The 19,504-nt window shown below is 35.7% G+C and overlaps 2 protein-coding genes across 4 annotated transcripts in view; one reads left to right on the forward strand and one right to left on the reverse strand.

Annotated features, from left to right (window-relative positions):
* The window catches only part of LOC111323768 (uncharacterized), a 5,609-nt gene extending 1,067 nt beyond the window's left edge, over nt 1-4,542 (reverse strand). The window contains exons 1-4 of one of the 3 annotated variants that reach the window (XR_015999047.1): nt 4,252-4,542; nt 2,625-3,935; nt 1,688-1,775; nt 1-1,013 (exon numbers count right to left, since the gene is read on the reverse strand). The exon at nt 1-1,013 is cut by the window's left edge and continues 1,067 nt beyond it. Coding sequence is in view for 2 of the 3 variants with exons in the window: in XM_088754467.1 (XP_088610593.1) it covers nt 1,731-1,775; nt 4,252-4,491 (285 nt within the window). In the remaining variant the exon portion in view is untranslated. The other 2 variants (XM_088754467.1, XM_088754468.1) reach the window with 2 other exon arrangements.
* A 150-nt stretch (nt 4,543-4,692) lies between these two features.
* Nucleotides 4,693-19,499, forward strand: LOC111323764 (sorting nexin-33). Its single transcript, XM_022927194.2, has 17 exons — nt 4,693-4,832; nt 4,921-5,007; nt 5,100-5,174; nt 6,740-6,972; nt 7,994-8,090; nt 8,195-8,320; nt 10,211-10,325; nt 11,268-11,401; nt 12,177-12,280; nt 12,616-12,719; nt 13,227-13,307; nt 13,566-13,642; nt 14,080-14,169; nt 14,261-14,317; nt 16,420-16,477; nt 16,886-16,977; nt 17,707-19,499. The coding sequence occupies exons 1-17, from the start codon at nt 4,809-4,811 to the stop codon at nt 17,758-17,760; spliced, it is 1,608 nt and encodes a 535-aa protein (XP_022782929.1). The 5' UTR covers nt 4,693-4,808; the 3' UTR covers nt 17,761-19,499.
* The last annotated feature ends 5 nt before the right edge of the window (nt 19,500-19,504 follow it).

The raw sequence follows: 19,504 nt of genomic DNA on the forward strand, positions 1-19,504 counted from the left end.
CTGCTCTGCAAACTATTCAGCACAAAATCAACCTGTTTAGAATACAATTAGACTAAACTTTGCTACAGTACCATCACATTAGTTGGGTACTGTAACCTATTATTTCCAAATTATTTGAATTTCTTTTAAGTTACTTTAAGAAGACAATTTGATGAAATAGAGGTTCAATTTGATTGCTGGTGGTGGCCTAATTTGTGATTGACTACACTTGATTTCTCATCATAAAATGGACAGCTGCATGTCTCAACTGGAATAACTGAGGTTGTTGTCTAACTTTGCTGTGTCCAAAAAAGTCTCTGATTCCTAACATTTAATGGAAATAACCCTGCACAGGAAAAACTCTTTGAATTCACTGACTAAAAAGTCTCCAGCACAACTCCTCCACCAATAAAAAATTGCCTGGATGAGGTTTGTGTTACTTGGTAACCCTGTGCCCCCCAACTTTGCAAACAATCCCATATTGCACTGCTGTTTTACCATCTTTGTAGCTCTGTTATCTATTATGACTTGAGGTAACAAGTCTATTTACAACTGCTTTCTTAGAAGGCTCTACTCTAGCTTCATGCAATTGTCTTTCCCACTGTTTTCTGTGCAAAGTGTAAAGCTTCATGGCTACCTGTGTATCTTGTACATGGTATAAAATACAAATGTAAATAGATTGTGACTTTTTTCCGGATGCTTCTGTTGAAAATTGGCCTAAACTCAAGAAAAACAGCTTTGTTTCTGCTTGTAATCAAACAAGTGTGTAAATTTTCCCCTTAATTTTTGCTGATTGTCCTCAACCTAATAAGGGGCAAAATTAACCTAATCCTTTTACACCCTGACATCAACATTGATATTCTCCACACTGTTGTCTCTATATTTTCTGTGTTGTCATCAAGGAGAATTTGTTTGATAATCAGCAGCTTCCTAATTTGGTGATCATTTGCAGTATTCTTGTGACCTTTGCAGGGTGACGCAGTAAGGAGATATTAGAAACCAGTCCCTGCTCTGCTCCAAGTCTCTTCTTGACACTACAGAGAGTAAACAACATTAATACTTACAGAAGAATGTTCTCCTTCTTGAATGCTGATATTCAGTACCTGCTTAGCAAGTTTTCTTAATGAAGGGATTTTTGTGTAAAGGTTAACGAATCAAACAAATAGTAAATTACCAGCATTGTGTTGCCAAGTTTTAAAATCTACAAACTATTGCAGAACCACAGCAGCTTTCTGATCATTGCTTACAAACAAGAATTCACTGGTACCAGTTTTAACTTTTTAAAACCTCAAAGTTTGAACTGAGTATTTTTGTAAGTGTTCCCTCCTTCCTCTATATCAATCAGATACAAACTTCAAACCAGTCTTAGCTTGATGAACATTTTTGAACACTTGAAGCTGTCTTTGTACTCAGTATCTCCATTAAATTAAATCTCAAATCAGTTTGACTGTAATAGTTTCTGTTTAGTGTTCTCTCTTATTTTATGTACAACAGGTAAACAAAAATTTCAAAGCAGCAGAACAATTCTTTTACTAGTTGAGGTTACAAGAACTCCAAGTGATTCTGGGCATTTCAAGGAGTACTACATATGCATTATTAACCAAGCCTGAGGTCAAGTTGGCTAGATATTGACCGAGTTCTTTTTTTGCATTCTTGTTCGGTCAAGGTGGCTAGATAATAGATAAAAGTAATCTTAGACCAAACTCACCTCAAGGTCATTCTTCAAGGAATATCCCACAGAGGATTTCTTTTTAAGAATTTTTGAACTTCAAGTTGAACTGTCTTGAATTCTGGAGCTAGACATCAAAAAAAAAAAAATTCTTACAATAAATAAATTGCAATACACAAACCAAGCAGAAAAGTGTTCAAAACCAGTAGATACAGGCCATAAATGTAAACAATTATGTTTTTTTTAGTTTGTTTTATCCAATGAACTACGAATTGTATCCTTGTTAAACATGATTCCTTTTTTGGTAAAAGATGACAGCATGATTATGAGTTTGAAAAAAGACACGATTATGAGTTTGATTATGACATGATTATGACATGATTATGAGTTTGAAAAAAGAATTAGATATTCAAATACCAACATTTACAATAATGATTACTTTGATGCATTTTACCAAATAATAATATATTAAATAATAATGAAAAGTTTTTTTGGGAGCACATTTAGAAAACTCAATGCGCTTACATTACTATATAGAAAAATAGTAAAATGTTAGTTGATACCTATAAAGTTTTTCTCAAAACAGTAATAAATAAAATAAACAAAATACTTTATGTTATAATAAACATAATCCAGAAGCTTACACGCATAATATACTCCAATATAACAAACAAGTGTCAACACATGACTTAAGACAAATGCAAAACAGACTAAAAATTCTCAAGGCAATTAGAAAAATTTTTTGATTTTCATAGTAGAGTAATGAGGCAATTTTCATTGAGCATCTTGATTAGCAAATTTAGAAATGAGGTGAATTAGATTTCTTATGTTAAAGTTTTCTGTTTGGTTGGACTTTCATTATCCTTTTTATTATCACATTTGAGAAGCCAGTGACAATTTTTTAAAAAATTTCATTTACCATATGGGGCTCGGATTTTACTATTACACTAAAATTGTTTCATCTTTACATGCTCACTTTGGAGGTTGGTTGGCTGCATCTTGATATGCTTTAATGTGACAGCGTGATGCTGTTAGTGAGTTTCACAGGTGCTCACCAATACTTGGCTGTGTAGCCGTACGATGTGATTCCAGTCGAGGCCCACAAATTGACCCTTGCTCACCATAGAGTCTCCAGCAGCTCAGTGGTTAGAGCATCCGACTAGATCATGGAGGGTCGTGGGTTCAAGTCCCATCTGGGGCTCAGATTTTTCTATTACACTAAAATTGTTTCATCTTTACATTTACCATTTAATTTTTTTAGGTGTTGTAGCTATGTAGAAATCTGTACAGTGTACTGTAGCTTCATAAAAACATTAAAGCACAAATGCTTATAAGAGCAGGGCTCAAAATTAACGGTAACCCATTAACCAATGGTTAGTAATTCTCAACCTTTGGTTACTAAAAATGTGTCCAACTAACCCGGCATGGTTAGTAAAATTTTCTAACATATTTAAACATTGGTAGACCTCAGAACAAAGAGCACATAGACCTGCCTCTCAGAGAAATACTTAGAATACTCAAGTTGTTTAATCAACTTAAACTCTTTTTAGAGAATGTGCTGTAGATGAACTGTTCTTCACTAATCATGGTAAATGAGAGGGAAATAAAATAGGTGCATAATTGTCAATGTTTTTAAGGTCACCATGCAATTTCAGCTACTCTTTAATTTGTCCTGGTCATCATTGTCAAAATGTTTAATAATTGAGATATTGTAACCTGTGAGCTTGGATACCAAACTTGATAATTTGGTTAGTAAAAAAGATGTCTACCAACCCGAAGGGTTAGTGATCCAAATATTAAAATTGAACCCTGAAGAGTAACATTCCCATCCCAAAATGCTGGATAGCACAATGTCACACCACCAAAAAAAAAAAAACAAACAAGCAAACAAAACAAAAAAAAGCCAATCATTAACAATACCTCGACAAAACAAACATTTCAGTTGTTTTTCTGCAAATTTGTTAAATGGAGATTTCAGCATAACAAACCCATAACAAACAAATTTTCCCACTCCCTTGGGATGTCATTAAATTGAGGTTCCACTGTAATATATCGAGTCTAAAATTTCTAATTCAGACCTGTATCTTGCCAAAGTCTACTATTTCTAAATAATTTGATATACTAAGTTATACTGGGTATCTGTAGTGTATAGAATACCATTGAAACTAGTACTTATACCAAAATTGGTGAAATTTTATCGCTGGCAGCGACTGTGAAACCAATTCTGTGCTCTGATCGGCTACCCGAGTGGTCCAAGATGGCCCACTCAGGTTTGTCTGTTTTGATCCTGCACAAAAAAAGATAGCTTGGAGAAGACTTACAAAGATCAAAATTTTTAAACAAAGTCGGAAATGGAGTTACAGAAAGCGGCAGAAGGCAGTCAAAACAAAGAGCGTATAAATGACTCTCGTGGATTTATAAATTTGTGCTACTGAAACACAGTTAGCTATCTTTCTCCGCTCTCAAAACAAACAGTTCATTCTTAATTTAGATAAATTTCTTCACTGTCTAACAAAATAACTTATTGACTGAGCTTGTGGTGGTACCTAAGGTTGATGAACGCTTAGATATTGGCAATCAAAAGATTTAAAAGTCCTTCTCACCACTTGTAAAGCCTTCCAGTTGGATGATATTTCTGTGGCGGTTTGTGGTAATTGAGGCTGGAGAATCTGAGTTTTCTTCGCATCTCGCTTCCTTTTGCTGGGCTCCATTTTCCTCATTTTATTCCAATCCTTTGAATGCGGGTTCCAGCCATGTTTGCGTTTCCGCTTCAAGTTTTCGCTGCCGCAATTGTTCGCTACCTCTGCCATCTTGAAATTTAAGCTTGAGACGGCAATTGTCATGTCCAGCTGTAAATGTTTTTAGCGTATCTTCTATTCGAATAAGCAGACTCGATGTGCCCTGGACAACGTATCGCCGTTCTGAGAGCTCTCGCATCCCGATCCTCAGAAAGCTGAGTCTTCTGGAAAGTTTCGAAACTGCACGCATTTTCCCGACACGCAAGAAAGATTAAGTCTGTTTAAGAAAGTTTAGAAATTCTTTCTTTTCTTTTTTAACTCTGACGAACGATACATCCGCCTCCATCGAAAGAGTTTGCTCACGTGACATCACAGCTAAATATAACATCATTCCGTCTGAAATGAACTAGGATACCTTCAGTATGGCTGTTTCGCCTGGCTGTAAAGTACGTTATCGTGATCTCCGACAGTTTTCATCTATGTTATTCCTTTTGTCCCCTCTGACTTATTCACTTTAATAACATTCGTCCGTAGGTCCGTGTACTCTATGATTTTGAAGGAGACCGACCTTCTGGAGAACTCGCCGTTTACACGGATGAAATTTTAACCGTGACTCGAACGGTACGTATAGTTAAGACTTCTGTGACGCTGCTACCGTCTGCATTTGGGACTTCCTCTATACAGTATTTCCGTTATTTCTTTATTTACGACAGGACGTCGGCGAGGGATGGTGGGAGGGAATTGGCCCTGACGGATCTAGAGGTTTGTTTCCTGAAGCCTATGTAGAGGTGAGACAAGCAAACTTTGTTGTAATTTTATATCCAAGAATGTTTATTTAATATTAACTAGGTATGCTGTTCTTTATACTGAGTCTTTTCCGAGTATGAATTTTCTTATTACCAGAAAATATATCTTTCGTCTTAATTTTTCCCTCGTGTTTTCCTATATTGAATTTGGCATTATGCGAGTGGTCTCATATACTTTTCTTTTTGCCAATATCTAACATGTATTTACAGAAATCTGTTACAACGTGAGATCACTTTTACAATTGACTAAGTGTACATGTAAAAGGCTATCACTCTTTTTGACATAATATCTTCTCTGTTTCCCTCTATGTTATATTAATATTCACCTTTAAAAGGTACCTGAAAAATGTATAGCTCTAAGAAACTGTATAGATTTATCTGCTCTCTCCAAAAAGTTGCTCCAATGAACCGAGTATTGTCAATTTGTCAAACAAGATGTAATGTGCACTCTCAACTGGTGTCAGAGTTATTGCCAGTGAAATCACTGGAGACCTATTATGGTCTTATTGACCATAACAAGTTCAGCAATGATGGGTTCATTTTGTTGAAAGGTTCACTGAGGGAACCTTTCAACAAAATTTGCTAATCACAGTGATGGAATTCCAACCAACCACAGCTGAGCAGAACTGTTAGAGGGTGATGCATACTCACTTGACCTTAAAACAGAAGTTTTGCAACATGACACTTACCGGTATGCATTCATGGTTTGGTTTAAAGTGAAAAAGGAAATGTGATGATTGGAGTATACCCAATTTGTGAAGTGGTGAATGTTGATGATAAACAATAAAACAAGGATTTGAAGTTTGAGAGTAGAGTGTACCTCACAAGTTTGGTACATCTTATTGCGTGATGAGGACTAGCACTATGCAGCTGAAATGTTGCATTCCACATCTGAAGCACCTACTTTTTGAGACAAGCAATTATACTTCATTGTGAAAGTGTATTCATCGCAAACCACAATCTACAATTATTTGCCAAAGGTGAAGTGAGTATAGCTGAATAATCCCAAAGAGAAGGTGATTAAATACAACAATATTCACTGATCCTAAGGGAAAGGTGCCTTTTTATTTTGTTGTCAATTTGTTTCTCTTGTTGATACCATTCCGTCACAATTGTTTTGATAACCTATACTGACATAAGCAGCCGTTTGCCCACTAGAATTTAACAGGTTTATTTAATTCAATCAGCAAAACTTTATTTTCTTTTGAAAAGTGTTGCATGAAACCTAATACCAGTTTTTGTGTTCTTTGGAATTGTATTTTTTAAATCACATCTATCACTTTCTGCCTAACATTAACCAAATGCAAGGTAGCTGTTTTGAAATTAAGCACCCCCTGCGATAATCACCTCATGGAAGGTGATAATTGCAAGGTATAATCCTTGACCAATCAGAGCATGCACATCTCTATAATCAGTAGAGCAATGATACTTATTTACAATATAAGGGGATTGTTATATGATCCACCACTAGATTCTCAGAACTCACTTGAGAATTGTTTAACAGATAGTAAAAGAGCTAAGGAATTCTGGATACTTATGCTTCACAGCTAGTAGAGTATCCAGCACCACCGTTCAACGACCTCCATCCTATACCTTCGGCGCCTCTGCATAATCAGGGTTCAGTGGATACAGCAGATGGATGGGAAGATGAATGGGATGATGATGAAACTGTCAGCAACTACAGTGGGGGGGACCAGGAGTCAACAGTGTCATCATTGCCGAGAAGACACACCAATTCAGGAATGGTTAGAACAGGGACAGTGCGAAAGAGCATGAACAGGTTGAGTCTTTTGTGTAAGGGAATAAAGGGCTTTTTGATTTACCCTTAAACTCCTAAGATCTGATTGTTCATTCTAACCTACTCTGCTCCATCAGGGCTGTGGTCCAGCGACACCCAGTGGCCCCTGGCGCCTTACTTTTGCTCTTGCGCAACTTGGGAATTTTAGTTTTTTCATATAAAAGCATATGCTGGGCACCCTGTATTTCAAAGTTTCAGACCAATGGGCTCCCTTCACATTTTCTTAGAGCAGAACGTTGTACATATTTCCTTGTAAATTAATTGTGAGAATTTAGTGTTATCACATGGGGAAACATTATTTGGTATGTGTCTAAAGGCTGGAAAAACTTGAAGGGAAAACAAGTGAACAGCCCTATGCATGGAAGAATTGTTGCAATGGCCAACATAGATACTTTTTACTATATGAAGCAAATAGATCTGAGAGTCTGTTCAGTAAAAGATGAAAAATGTCAAAATGCAGTAACAACATACCCTCATGTAAATAACACTCTCAACCGAGCATCTTTTCATTTTGACATCATCTGTCATCTATTTCCCGGGCTTGACACTAACTTTCAACTTACTAGCCAAGTGGCTAGTGACAAGTTCAATGTTATGACAATTTCAGTTTGTTTAGTAGCCAAACTGGCCAGTGGAAATCAAAAAACACTAGCCAAACTGAATCTCTACTAGTCTGTGGCTAGTTGGCTACTGTTAGTGTCAAGCCCTATATAATTACTGTACAGACACACAGGAGTGTGTCTGTACAGTAGAGCGTTAGCCCTTCACTCCGAGCGAAGGGCTAACTTTCGAAACGTCAGCTTTTGTAATCATTATGGTGGCCAATTTACCATTTCAACTTTGTTGATATATCCAAATTATTTCGTTACTCACACCGGCGCAGCCCCAAACAGTTTCTTTCGAAACTATCAGCCTTTACACAGGAGTATAGTTTATTTCTTGAATATAATTCACTTTAAGATGAGTTACTTACTACCACTGAACTGCTGTTTTTGTTTTAAAGGTTCTCACACTTTGTGAAATCTGGTGGAGAAGCGTATGTCATTGGTACACAACAGACTGATGTAAAAGTTCCACATAATGAGAGAGTGTCAATCAAGGTAGAGCATTAATCTCTTTTTTTCAATAAATGTTTGAAGTTTAGGTGCTATATTAGAGGTGCCCAGTAAGTAGCCAACTCTGTTTTTCTGTTTGTGGTTTTCAGGAAGATGGAGATCGGATTACTTGGTGCAACAACCCAGACCCATTCACATGTGAGATAAATTCCCCTGAGAAGAAGAGTAAATTCAAAGGGATGAAGAGTTTTATTGCATACAACATAACACCCAGTGTGAGTGTGTAACACTAAAAATAGCGCAACATTACAATGTATGTGCCTTATTTAGTGGTTCTTTGTATAACAGGCACACCTAATATTTTGCAACTTTTTTATGCAGTGAGGTAAAATACACAGGGTAAGCAACTGTCCACTCTAATTTTTATAGTTAGACGACTAAATGAGGGATTTACAATCTAGTACCACTATTATTTGATATTCTGAGCTCAGTTGTTGAAAGGTGGATTAGTGCTAACCCAAGGTTGAATTTTAATTCAGGTTTCTTTATGTCTCTTTGCTAAAGCCTTTTTGGGATAATTTTCAAATTCTAGATGAAACAAATTTTCTTTTGAAGCTTTCAGATCTGAGATCAGATTTCACACTAACCCTGGGCTATTTTAACCCAGTTTTGAACAACCCATCTCTGGTAATTTGAAATATATCATGGTCAAGCCTGTGAAATGTAAACTACATTAATCAAACCTTGGTGTGTTCAAGGCAGCCATTTTGTTGTTTCACTTTCTATCTCTATTTCTTTCCTTTCAGTTACAGTAAGGTACCATCCCCACAATCTCATTCCAATGCAAAATTATTCCTGTCAGCTTTAAGACTTTACTGAAAGGATATGTTATTGAGAGAGGGCACTGAATAACTCACTCAGACAAACTTTTGACATGACATTTTCTTGTGGTCATCCATGTAAACACCAAAGGAGCCCAAGAGAGGAGCAGGGATGGTGCAGTGGTAAGAGCACTCGCCTCCCACCATTGTAGCCCAGATTTGATTCCCGAACCTGGCATTACATGTGGGTTGAGTTTGTTGTTGGTTCTCATCCTTACTCCAAGGGTTTTTCTCTGGGTCGTCTGGTTTTCCTTCCACAAAAACCAACATTCCAAATTGCAATTCAATCTGGAAACAGTGGACAAGAAGAGCCACCCAGTGGAATGTCCATTGCTACATTATTATTATTATTATTTATTATTATTTAATTCAGACAAGCTTCCAGCTTCTATTTGGCTTCCCCACCACATTCCCCCAGATTCTAAACCCTTTCACTCCCAAGATCTGATTGTTAATTCTCCCCTCTAGCTGCTACACATTTCCTTGTAAATTGCTTATGAGAATTTGTGTTCAATCAAGATAACTTCTACCTGATAGGTTTCAGTATTCTCATTACCTGTTTACTGAATCATGTATGGATATTATAGGGAGAAGTTACATATTAATCACTTCTGAATGAATGAATGAATTCCTTATTTATATTGCGCCCTTTCTATACAATAGTCAAAGGCACAGTACCCCCCATCAATTTGATAGACACTACACAAAGATAGACCACAACAGCGGGCACTACGTGCCCTACTCTTTTCGAACAGTGTGTGGGTTCTTTAACCTCCCACAAATTTTTTTTATCACATTACAAGGGCTTGTGAGACGGGACCACTATTTATCGTCCCTATCCGAGAAGACTAGAAAGTCTAACCATTTGCAGATATTATTACAAAGGCAGCACTTTCTTCTCAGTTATTTAAAGACCCTGAGTGTTGGTCTGGCTGGATTTGAACTCACAACCTCCCGCACAACAGTCCGGCGCTCTACCAATTGAGCTAACCGGGAGGCTTCATTGGGAGTTTAAGGGTTAATATTACTGAAATGCTGCAGACCTATAAATTATATACAAGGTAATTTTGGTTTTATCAACTGAGGAGATAATAAAAATTGTACAAGAAGAGTTTCAAAGCTAACATTTTGAGCGTTAGCCCTTCATCAGAGTGATTCCATTCCATTTGCTCTGAGCAGCAAAATGCCATGTTTTGTGCATTCTATCACACTAAATAAAAATTATAGTAAAATAATGTACTGTTGGAAGATAGATTTAGTTTAACTTTCGCTTTTTTTCATCAGAATACTGGAGTTGTTGTCAGCAGACGGTACAAACATTTTGACTGGCTCTTTGGTCGCTTGGTTGAGAAGTATACATCTATATCAGTTCCACCATTACCAGACAAACAAATCACAGGTCAGTGAGCAGCACTTACTGGTTATTTTACTGAAGTAATCTCTTATTGATCTCTGGTTTCCCAGTTTGCATGCTTTAAAAGTGCAAGATTGTCTTCTTAGAGGGTAAGGGTGCAAGTGTCAGGCCAAACTGCATCAACTCTCAAGCTAGGTCTGTAAATAATGAGGAGATTGCACTGCCTTTCTGATGACATTAACTAATGGAAAACTGTTGCAGTCTTCTCAAAGTAGGGCTAGAAGGACTAAAGTTCCAGCTTCTTACATCTTCAATTTTTGTCATCAGCAGGGAACTTTAACTAATCCACATGCTTATCAAAAAGAGTGTGGCATAAAACTCCTGTTGTTGTTGTTATTGTTGTTGTCTTCCCCTTGGGAAATTTGGTGGAAAAATTCTTGAAGAAATAATTTTGAAGCAATGATATAATTCCTCCGAAATTAGGGAACAAATAACTTATTTGTTGCATTTTTCACTTGATTAAGCTAGAGGTAGAAAAGGTGATAGAGAGATTCTGCCGTTCCATCTTAACACAAAGGCCCAACCCTTCAATGTTAATTCTCACCATCTAGCTGCATCATATTTCTTTTTAAATTAGTAATGAGAATTTGGTATCAAATCAAGATAACAACTTCTATCTCACAAGTTTGAGTATTCTCATTACCTGTTTGCTGACCAATCAATGGATATTGTAATGAGAAATTACATGTACATCAGTCTTCATACTCTCCTTGCTTTTGTCTAAACCCTTCCTAAGCTTCTGATAAGGAAAATTTGTTTTGCAAAAAAGAGCTTTTTCAGTTAATGATCATTTTCTTTATTCTCTTGACCTTAATGTTTGATTCAGGAGTGATATGGTTAGGAGAAATTAGATATTGGTCACTTTTTGGGGTAAAATAGTTTAAGGGTTGGAAGAAACTTATTAACAATATTTTACTCGGCTGTCAGGGAGATTTGGTGAAGAGTTTGTGGAGAAAAGAAGAGATAAACTTCAACAGTGGATGAATAGAATATGTCTTCATCCTGTGCTATCTCAAAGTTTGGTGTTCAAACATTTTATTACGTGTCGGGACAATGAAAAGGTAATCGCATATCAAATCGAACAAACTTATTGAAAAGTAAGAGAGATGATGTGCAATAAGTGGTACCTTTACTGTCTGACTGAATTACCATCTGCTTTCCTCAGTTCTTGGGTATTTGTGGTTGTAATATTCTAAATTGGTAGACAGCATAAAAGGTGCGCTCTAAGTGGCTACTGAATCCCTTTTGTTAATATCCTTTCCTATTCGCCTCTGAGCAACTTGTCCAGGATTCCCCCAAACATCTTGTATTAGTTGCTGGAATAAATGAGTTAAAATCATGTTTTTGTACTATGACTGTATAGTGTCTCAATGTTTTAGTAGGTACTTCAAGAACTATTCAACTCAGTGTCGGTAGCTATTGGGGAATAAATACCTTGCTCCTTCTTGGCTGGATAAATATCTACCACCATAGAGCCTCCTCCACTTTGGTCAATAGTTATTAAAAAAAAAAAAAGATAAGAAAAGAATGTACTGCAGTATCCTCTAACTTCAGTGCCTCCATCATAACCAAGGAAATGGCCATGGTGCATTCTATACTAATGCATATACATACAGTTTATGTAGAGCTTTTCAATTTAGTTTCACAAAACTAAACATTATTGTGAGTTATCACAAAATTCAACCAGTCAGAACAAAGGGAATTGAATCCCCACAGAGACAATTAAACAGTTAAAGAAAAACCCGAAAGTAGACTTGAAGCAAAGTACATTACAACTTACTTGCATTTAAATTTTTTAATCTTGAAGTTGCGGAGGTGACTGGTTTCTCTTTGCAGGAATGGAAGCAAGGAAAGCGAGCAGCAGAAAATGACAAACTTGTTGGTGCATCTTTTTTTATGACAGTTGACTGTCCACCACAAAGATTAGAACTTGTGCAAGTGTAAGTGAAAATCCTAAATTTCCCCACTGGGCAGAAAACTTCATCTCAGAGGGTACAAACCACATTGTAATCTAGTTTCACAAGATAAGAATTAGTGCTTAAATTCTTTGTCATATTCTTCTGGCCCTCATTACCCCTTCTGTATGATAAATCTGTAGCATGTCTACTTGTGAAAGACAACATCTTTGTGAATATATCAAAGGCTACACAATATCATGAAATTTCCTCCTCTACAAATGTTTTCAAGACTGAAAAAAATTTTGTATCATGTTCTCCTATGGAGTTGTCCTTAATGTACACCAAACAACTCACCTTGTAATTCTTTGGTCTTTCAGAGAAAATAGAATGGAACAATTTGGAAGATTTATCAAAAGTACAGACGAGAGTGTTAGGTCAATTCAAGACAGAGGTCAAGTGCATTGTGAAAAGTGCCAAGGATGTAAGCAATTATCTTGTCATCTCAATTTTCTTCAGCAATTAATTAAAAGCAATTGCAGAAAAGGAGGGGCAAAAATTCGTGCTGCGACATATTTAAAACCTGTGCCTCCCAGATATGAGAAAGTTGCGACTGAGCTACGAAGCCACATGTTGGGAACAAAGCACAGTTAAGGAAGTTCTACATTTTTAATTCCAGTGTAGGGAATTTTCTGTAAAATGAATGAAATGATCCAACTAGTATCTTTGAAACATGTGTTCAAAACTTTGTCAAGGCCTAAATTTTTTCAGGCTTCTTTTCTGCCAACATCACTTCTTTACTTGTATGTCATCTGCAAGTCAAAATATGGTTTATTTCATTTCAATCTGACTTTTTGTTACTTGTGCAGAGTTACACTTGGTGTGCACAATCTCATCATGGTTTATTTTACTGTTAATTTGATACATGGCATCTTTCATGTCCAGGTAGTACAGGCTCTGCTTCATACAGATTAAATTGTTTCCTTTTCAGCATACAGGAGTGAATATAAGAAGATTGGTAGCACTTTTGGATCTCTTAGTGCAGCTTTTGCTATTGATCTAGATTCACAAAGTAAGTAATGCTCCTGTTTTCTCTCAAATAAAACATTCTTGAGGATTTATATCCTATTGTTTCCCTTTCTGTATAATCTTACTGTCACACTTAGGAATGCCATTACGTCAAAAATAGGTGCCAAATGTTAGTGCACTTAAAGGAAAAAAAATAGGCACGAGAAAGCCAAACCTATTTTTTTATGTGTAGCACATTTTCTGTGGTTTCATAATTCTGTTTTTAAAATAACTGTTTTTGGTTCCCTTTTGTCTGTTTTAGGTTCCCAACAATTAACTCAAGCGCTAGAGCATACTGCAAAAACTTATGACGATATTGGGGAATTGATAGCAGAACAGGTTTGTAAAGAGACTTCAAGGAAGTAATTCAATAGAGTTTCACTCTGTAACTTTTTACTGCCTTCTCCAGTAAACTAAAGGAGCACTTGGTGAAAACACGAAAAGAGATAACTGCCTGGGTAGCTGCAAGTTACCTGCTGAAACAAAAATAGGCTTATAAACCCAAGGAAACTATAGTCACTCATCCCAAATCTTCCACCTGTCAAATATGGCGACCAAGTGTTTGCCTGGCTGAATCTTGTGCTTAAAACACAAGATACTGGCTACAAGCAAGCTACCCTCCAGAGCCATTTGATGTCTCATATATGAGGTTTGGAAAGTAAAAGCTTGAATAAAAGATTGAATGTGGAATTTGTCAATTTTAATTAGGAATTCACCCCTTGATTAATTCATAGGTGTTTTCACTTGTTAATATGCTATGCGTTGTGTTTTTTCAGCCCAAGAATGACTTTTTACCTTTGATAGAAGGACTTAAGGAATATTCAGGAATGTTAAGCACCTATCCAGATGTACTACAAGTTCACAAGGTAAAAAACAAATAAAATAGATATAATTTAATTGTGTTTGCTGTCTTTACGAACAAACATGTCCTAAATTTACATTGTTATACCTCCAAAGGGCACAATTGGCAAAGTGAAAGAATGTCAGAGACTTAAAGATGAAGAAAAGATGGAGGTAGTGCAGTATATTAATCTTGTCACATAGAATATTTATTCCTTTATCAGAGGTTTAACAAATAGGCCATTTTACAGTTGTGTACTTAGTTGCCAAGCCTTTGATTCAGAGTGAGGCTGAAGGTGACCTTGTATCTACTTAGCATGATAACAAAGTGATTTACATTTGAAAGGCAGCAAGGTTTGTATCATAACAAGGTCAACCCTAGCCTCACTCCCATTCAAAGGCTTGGCAACCAAGCACACAACTGTAAAATGGACTATTGACAGTTGTTTAGCATGGTCTGTACTCTTATCAACATCGATATTCGTTATCACAGTGGTCAAATGTTGGCTGCGTCTCGTGAGTCCACATCATTTTGACCACTGTGATGATGAATATTGTTGTCCATAAGGGCACAGACCATGCTAAACCATAGCCAATTTTTTTTTTTTTTACCACAATATGGACATCAAATAAAACTATTCTGACTTACAGTGGGTGACTATTGCACGATACATTGACGAAGTAATGTTGTCTGTACCCTTTTTTCCAACAGCAAATTGGCCAATTTTTAAACAATTTATATGTATACAGATATATATTTCAAATAAAACTGCTTGCAAAAAATAGAAATGCTTACATTGACAAGAGTTTACATGTCCATTGAGGACTATGCTGAGTTATGCTTAAACAATATTATGCAACCTTGGCAAGCTCTAAAATTTCTTTAGCACCTGGAAGAAGCAGAGAATAGGAGTTGCAACAGAGATAAAGCAAGCAGAGAGAGTTTTTCTTTGTGCTTATCCATTCCAAATTGCTCAGGGAATCATTTAATTTATCATCTGTTAGTAGAAGTTTTATATACACCTTCAATCAGTTTACAGTGGATTGATTTTATTTTGCTTTTAATACTCCATTAATTTATTAAACATTGTGCTTGTTGTGGATAAATTGATGTGCTCCAAAGGGGTAATTGCAGTGTTCATCAGCAGGTGATCTGTAGTTCAGTGGTCGGGCAATGAGTTACAAAGGTTAAATCCCTCCTTGGAGACTCAGATTTTCTGTCTTTCTTTTTTTCCCCTTTGTGTAACTCAGTGAATAGTATCTTTCTTTACTGGGTGTGAAAGATCTTTCATAATACAACTCTGGAATGCAATATTTCAAACAGTGAAAAATTTAGTGTTGTCTCTGGTTTCTTAGAGGTCTATGATATGATTGACATCAGTACTGAGTAACAAACATTCATTAAACAACAACAAACATATGAAACATATGGTCTGATTTCCACTATTGCTCAAATAGTGCTTTACTGCGAAGGATCGTTCTTATATACGTCTCCTAACCGCAGTTCACTCATATGTTTCATATGTTTGTTGTTGTTCGATTTATCATCTACGGGTTTATATCGAATTAATTTGATGGCCTGCTCCCAGTTGGCTTGTTAGCTCAATTGGTAGAGCGCTGCACTAGTATCACAGAGGTCAGTGGTTCGAATCCCGTACAGGCCTGAAATTTTTTTCAGGTCTGATTTCCACTATTGCTCAAATAGTGCTTTACTGCGAAGGATCGTTCTTATATACGTCTCATAACCGCAGTTCACTCATATGTTTCATATGTTTGTTGTTGTTCGATTTATCATCTACGGGTTTATATCGAATTAATTTGATGGCCTGCTCCCAGTTGGCTTGTTAGCTCAATTGGTAGAGCGCTGCACTAGTATCGCAGAGGTCAGTGGTTCGAATCCCGTACAGGCCTGAAATTTTTTTCAGGTCTGATTTCCACTATTGCTCAAATAGTGCTTTACTGCGAAGGATCGTTCTTATATACGAAACATTCATTAATAACCAAATAGGTTATATGTTGCATAAAGGTGCAGATGACATATTGTTCTTCTTAAAATTAAATGTACTGTTGAACCTGCTTGTTTGCCAGCCCCTACCATTGGCACTATGTCACTTTGCTTTGAAGAATTTGCAGTGATGACACTTCAGTAGGAATTATTTTTAGCTTTATAACAAATCCATCGTCTTGGGTGCAGTGGTATTTAAGAAATTTAATAGTGAGAATAAAAACCATTAGTTATTAATTAATTAGTTATTATCATTATAATACCTTTTCAGGATTCTACCTTTCATGAAGTGTGCTTACGAGCTGACACTATAACAAATGTTTCATTTGGTAAGTGTACCATAGCTCTGAACCTAAACTACAGACTTCGCAGGAAACTTGATGTGCTGATTACCATTTGATATAACAAACAATGCAGGGTTTCCAAACTGGTTTTAAAGTGACAGCAAAATAAATTTGAAGTTAGGGGTGTTCCAAGAGGCTATAACATCGCTATGGTGATATCTTGTAATGGGAAAAAGACATTTTTTTATTGTCTAGTGATACTTGCAAGAGATTATTATCATACCTGATATCATAACCAGAGAAAGTTTTGAAAAAGTTACATGACTTGATGTGTGGTTGTATTGATCCATCAAACTACTGGATGCGAAAAAAGATTGAGGGAAACCACAGTGAGCCTCCTAAATTTCACTCAGCTTTGTTTTTTTTTTAAATTACATTTATTTCTGTTCACAGCTGAAATGAGCCATTTTCATGATCAAAAAGTTGTAGACTTTAAAAGTATGATGCAGCACTTTCTTCAAGAACAAATTAGCTATCACCAAAGGGTAAGGTGTTTAACTTAACTTGGTTGTTTGAAATTATACAGTCATGCAAAAAATCTCAGCATGCATTTTAGTATATTTGTCTTTTCAACAATTATTCATGGAAAAGGAGGTGATTAGTTATGAATATTTGGTTAGCCATGAAGCAGGGAGGTAAATATCCACCACCTTCTCTAACACCAAGGTGAATAATTCCGTTGGTATATACCACACAAAAACCAAACAAATAGTATATTTCTGTCAATATACCAAAACATGGTTGGAAATTAAGTTGTTGACCTGTGATTTTGTATCTTCAGTTTCTCGGAGGTGAATAGTACTTGTTAATCAGCCTATATTCACTTGTGCGGTACATACGAATAATTTCACTCCATTACTTGTTTATGATATATATCACTAAAATATTTACAGTGTTTATTCAACTTTTCTGCTCTCACTTAATTTTAGCCCTTTACTTTGTCTAATTAATTTTAAACCCTTAGAAAACCATATCAGCTTTTATAAAGGTTTGCCTCCAAAGAAGTCCCCTCATTAAAAATGAGCCGTCACTAATAGAACAATTTTGTAATGTAATGAAACCTGCTTTTATTCTAGAACACATGTTAAAAATAAATGTTAAAAAAATAGAATTTTAAGTGCAACTTTAGGTCAATTTAATGCTTCCCATTTTTTTTTTAATTTCGTCTGCAAATCCTTTCTCTGTTGTGATTCATTTTTTTCTGCTGTTGCTAGGTGATACAGAGGTTGGAAGAATCCTTGAAGATGTATGATAATGTTCAAGTATAACTCATCATACTCGTTTGATATTGATTCACCCGTTAAATACATGCATCTCTAATTTTTTACACACAATGAAATGTACAATTATCAGCTTAATTTGTCTTTTGTGGGAGTAAAATTATAGAGAGTAAATATTATGACCAGATAGCACTGTTTGTTGCAGTAAGCACCTCGTTAATTAAGGTTCTTTAAAGTTTTTGTTAGGGTTCTAGTCAAATTATAGAAAAATTCTATTTTAGATTCTATGAACTGATGGTAATTACAGTGGTGCCTTTTTTATATGTGTGCAAAACTAACATTTTGATATTTAAATGAAATCTTAAATGAACCAGAAATTATTTTATGAAGAACTAGCAGTCTTTCTTTGTGTCCCTTGTATTAATATATGCTTGTAGGGTCTTGAAAATAGTGGAAATCAACTGAGATGTAGAACTTGTTATGACTCAGAGGATCACAACATTTGTGAAGCTTATTTAGGGAGAGAAAGAGAAAGAGAACCAAGGAAATAACATACTGGAAAACTCACATGTTTTTGAACACCAGAACTATTTCAGAACTGTTTTTGTGTCTAGAAAGAAGCCAATTTGATGTGAGATAAATGAACTGTAAATATCAGCAGTGATAAGAATGTGAAAAACAACCCCAAAATATTTCAGGTGTTCACCGTGTTTTCAGCTGGATAGTAACCTTGTATGCCAGCAATGAAAGTGTTTCATCAATATACCACTTTTAAACAAGGAGTCAAAAATGAGAAAAGAATCGATTGTCAGTATTTGTACTTTTGTAGAATAATATGCACCCTCACCAGGTGATTGATATATTGAGTTAAAATAGAAAATTGAGTTAAAATTAATTTTGTTAAAAATTGAGTTTATATTAACTCTACAATTCGTAAGATCCAATTAGAATTCTCCCCATGCACTGACCACCGTGTATTTCCTTTTAGATTGAAATAGAATAATTTGGTCTTAGATCAGGACTGCCCTATTTAGCCAATAGTCTCTTCTCAAAGCCTGTTGATAAGAAAACTTATTGGAATTACAAGGAGAAATTACATTAATTTTAAATCATTTCTGGGGATTAAAGGGTTAACTGGCTGTTGGTCAGGAAACAATCCAATAGCAAAGACAGAGCTCAGGATGTGGCAGAATTCTAGCTTAGCCATATATATGACCCAGTTGTATAAAGGTGGATTAAATGCTCTCTAATGGATAAATTGCTATCAAGCAGATGAGTGATAGCAAAATGTACTGCACTCCACTAGATATATTTATCCAGGGGATAGCATTATCCAACTTTCCAACAAACAGTGCATGGAGGGTTTTTGGCAATTTAAAGGAATTATGAAACAAAACTAGGGATTAGAGGGTTTAAAAAAAAAAATGATATACCTTGGGTGGGTACATTGTATGGATATTTTGTCAAGTAAGCAAGAAATCCTCAGAAATATTAGAGACAAATGTGTGGCTTTGAGACTAATTACAAGTTAGAGTGGTTAGTAAGTGCATAGTGCATCATGATTGTAAGCAATGTATATGGGATTGTATATAATGAGGGCATAGTTAGGATTTTTCAATGGTAAGCATCAATTTTTCTTAGTACAGATCTTTTCCTCTAATGTTAATATGCATTAATTTGCTCACATAATTACAATATTTTGTGCTCCCTCTGCTGTATTTGTAAATTAACAGAAAATTGATACAGAACAACAGAAAAGCAAAATATAAATGCGATTTTTTTCCATCTTTGT

The sequence above is a fragment of the Stylophora pistillata genome, chromosome 3, assembly GCF_964205215.1.
Source record: "Stylophora pistillata chromosome 3, jaStyPist1.2, whole genome shotgun sequence".
Classification (NCBI taxonomy): domain Eukaryota; kingdom Metazoa; phylum Cnidaria; class Anthozoa; order Scleractinia; family Pocilloporidae; genus Stylophora; species Stylophora pistillata.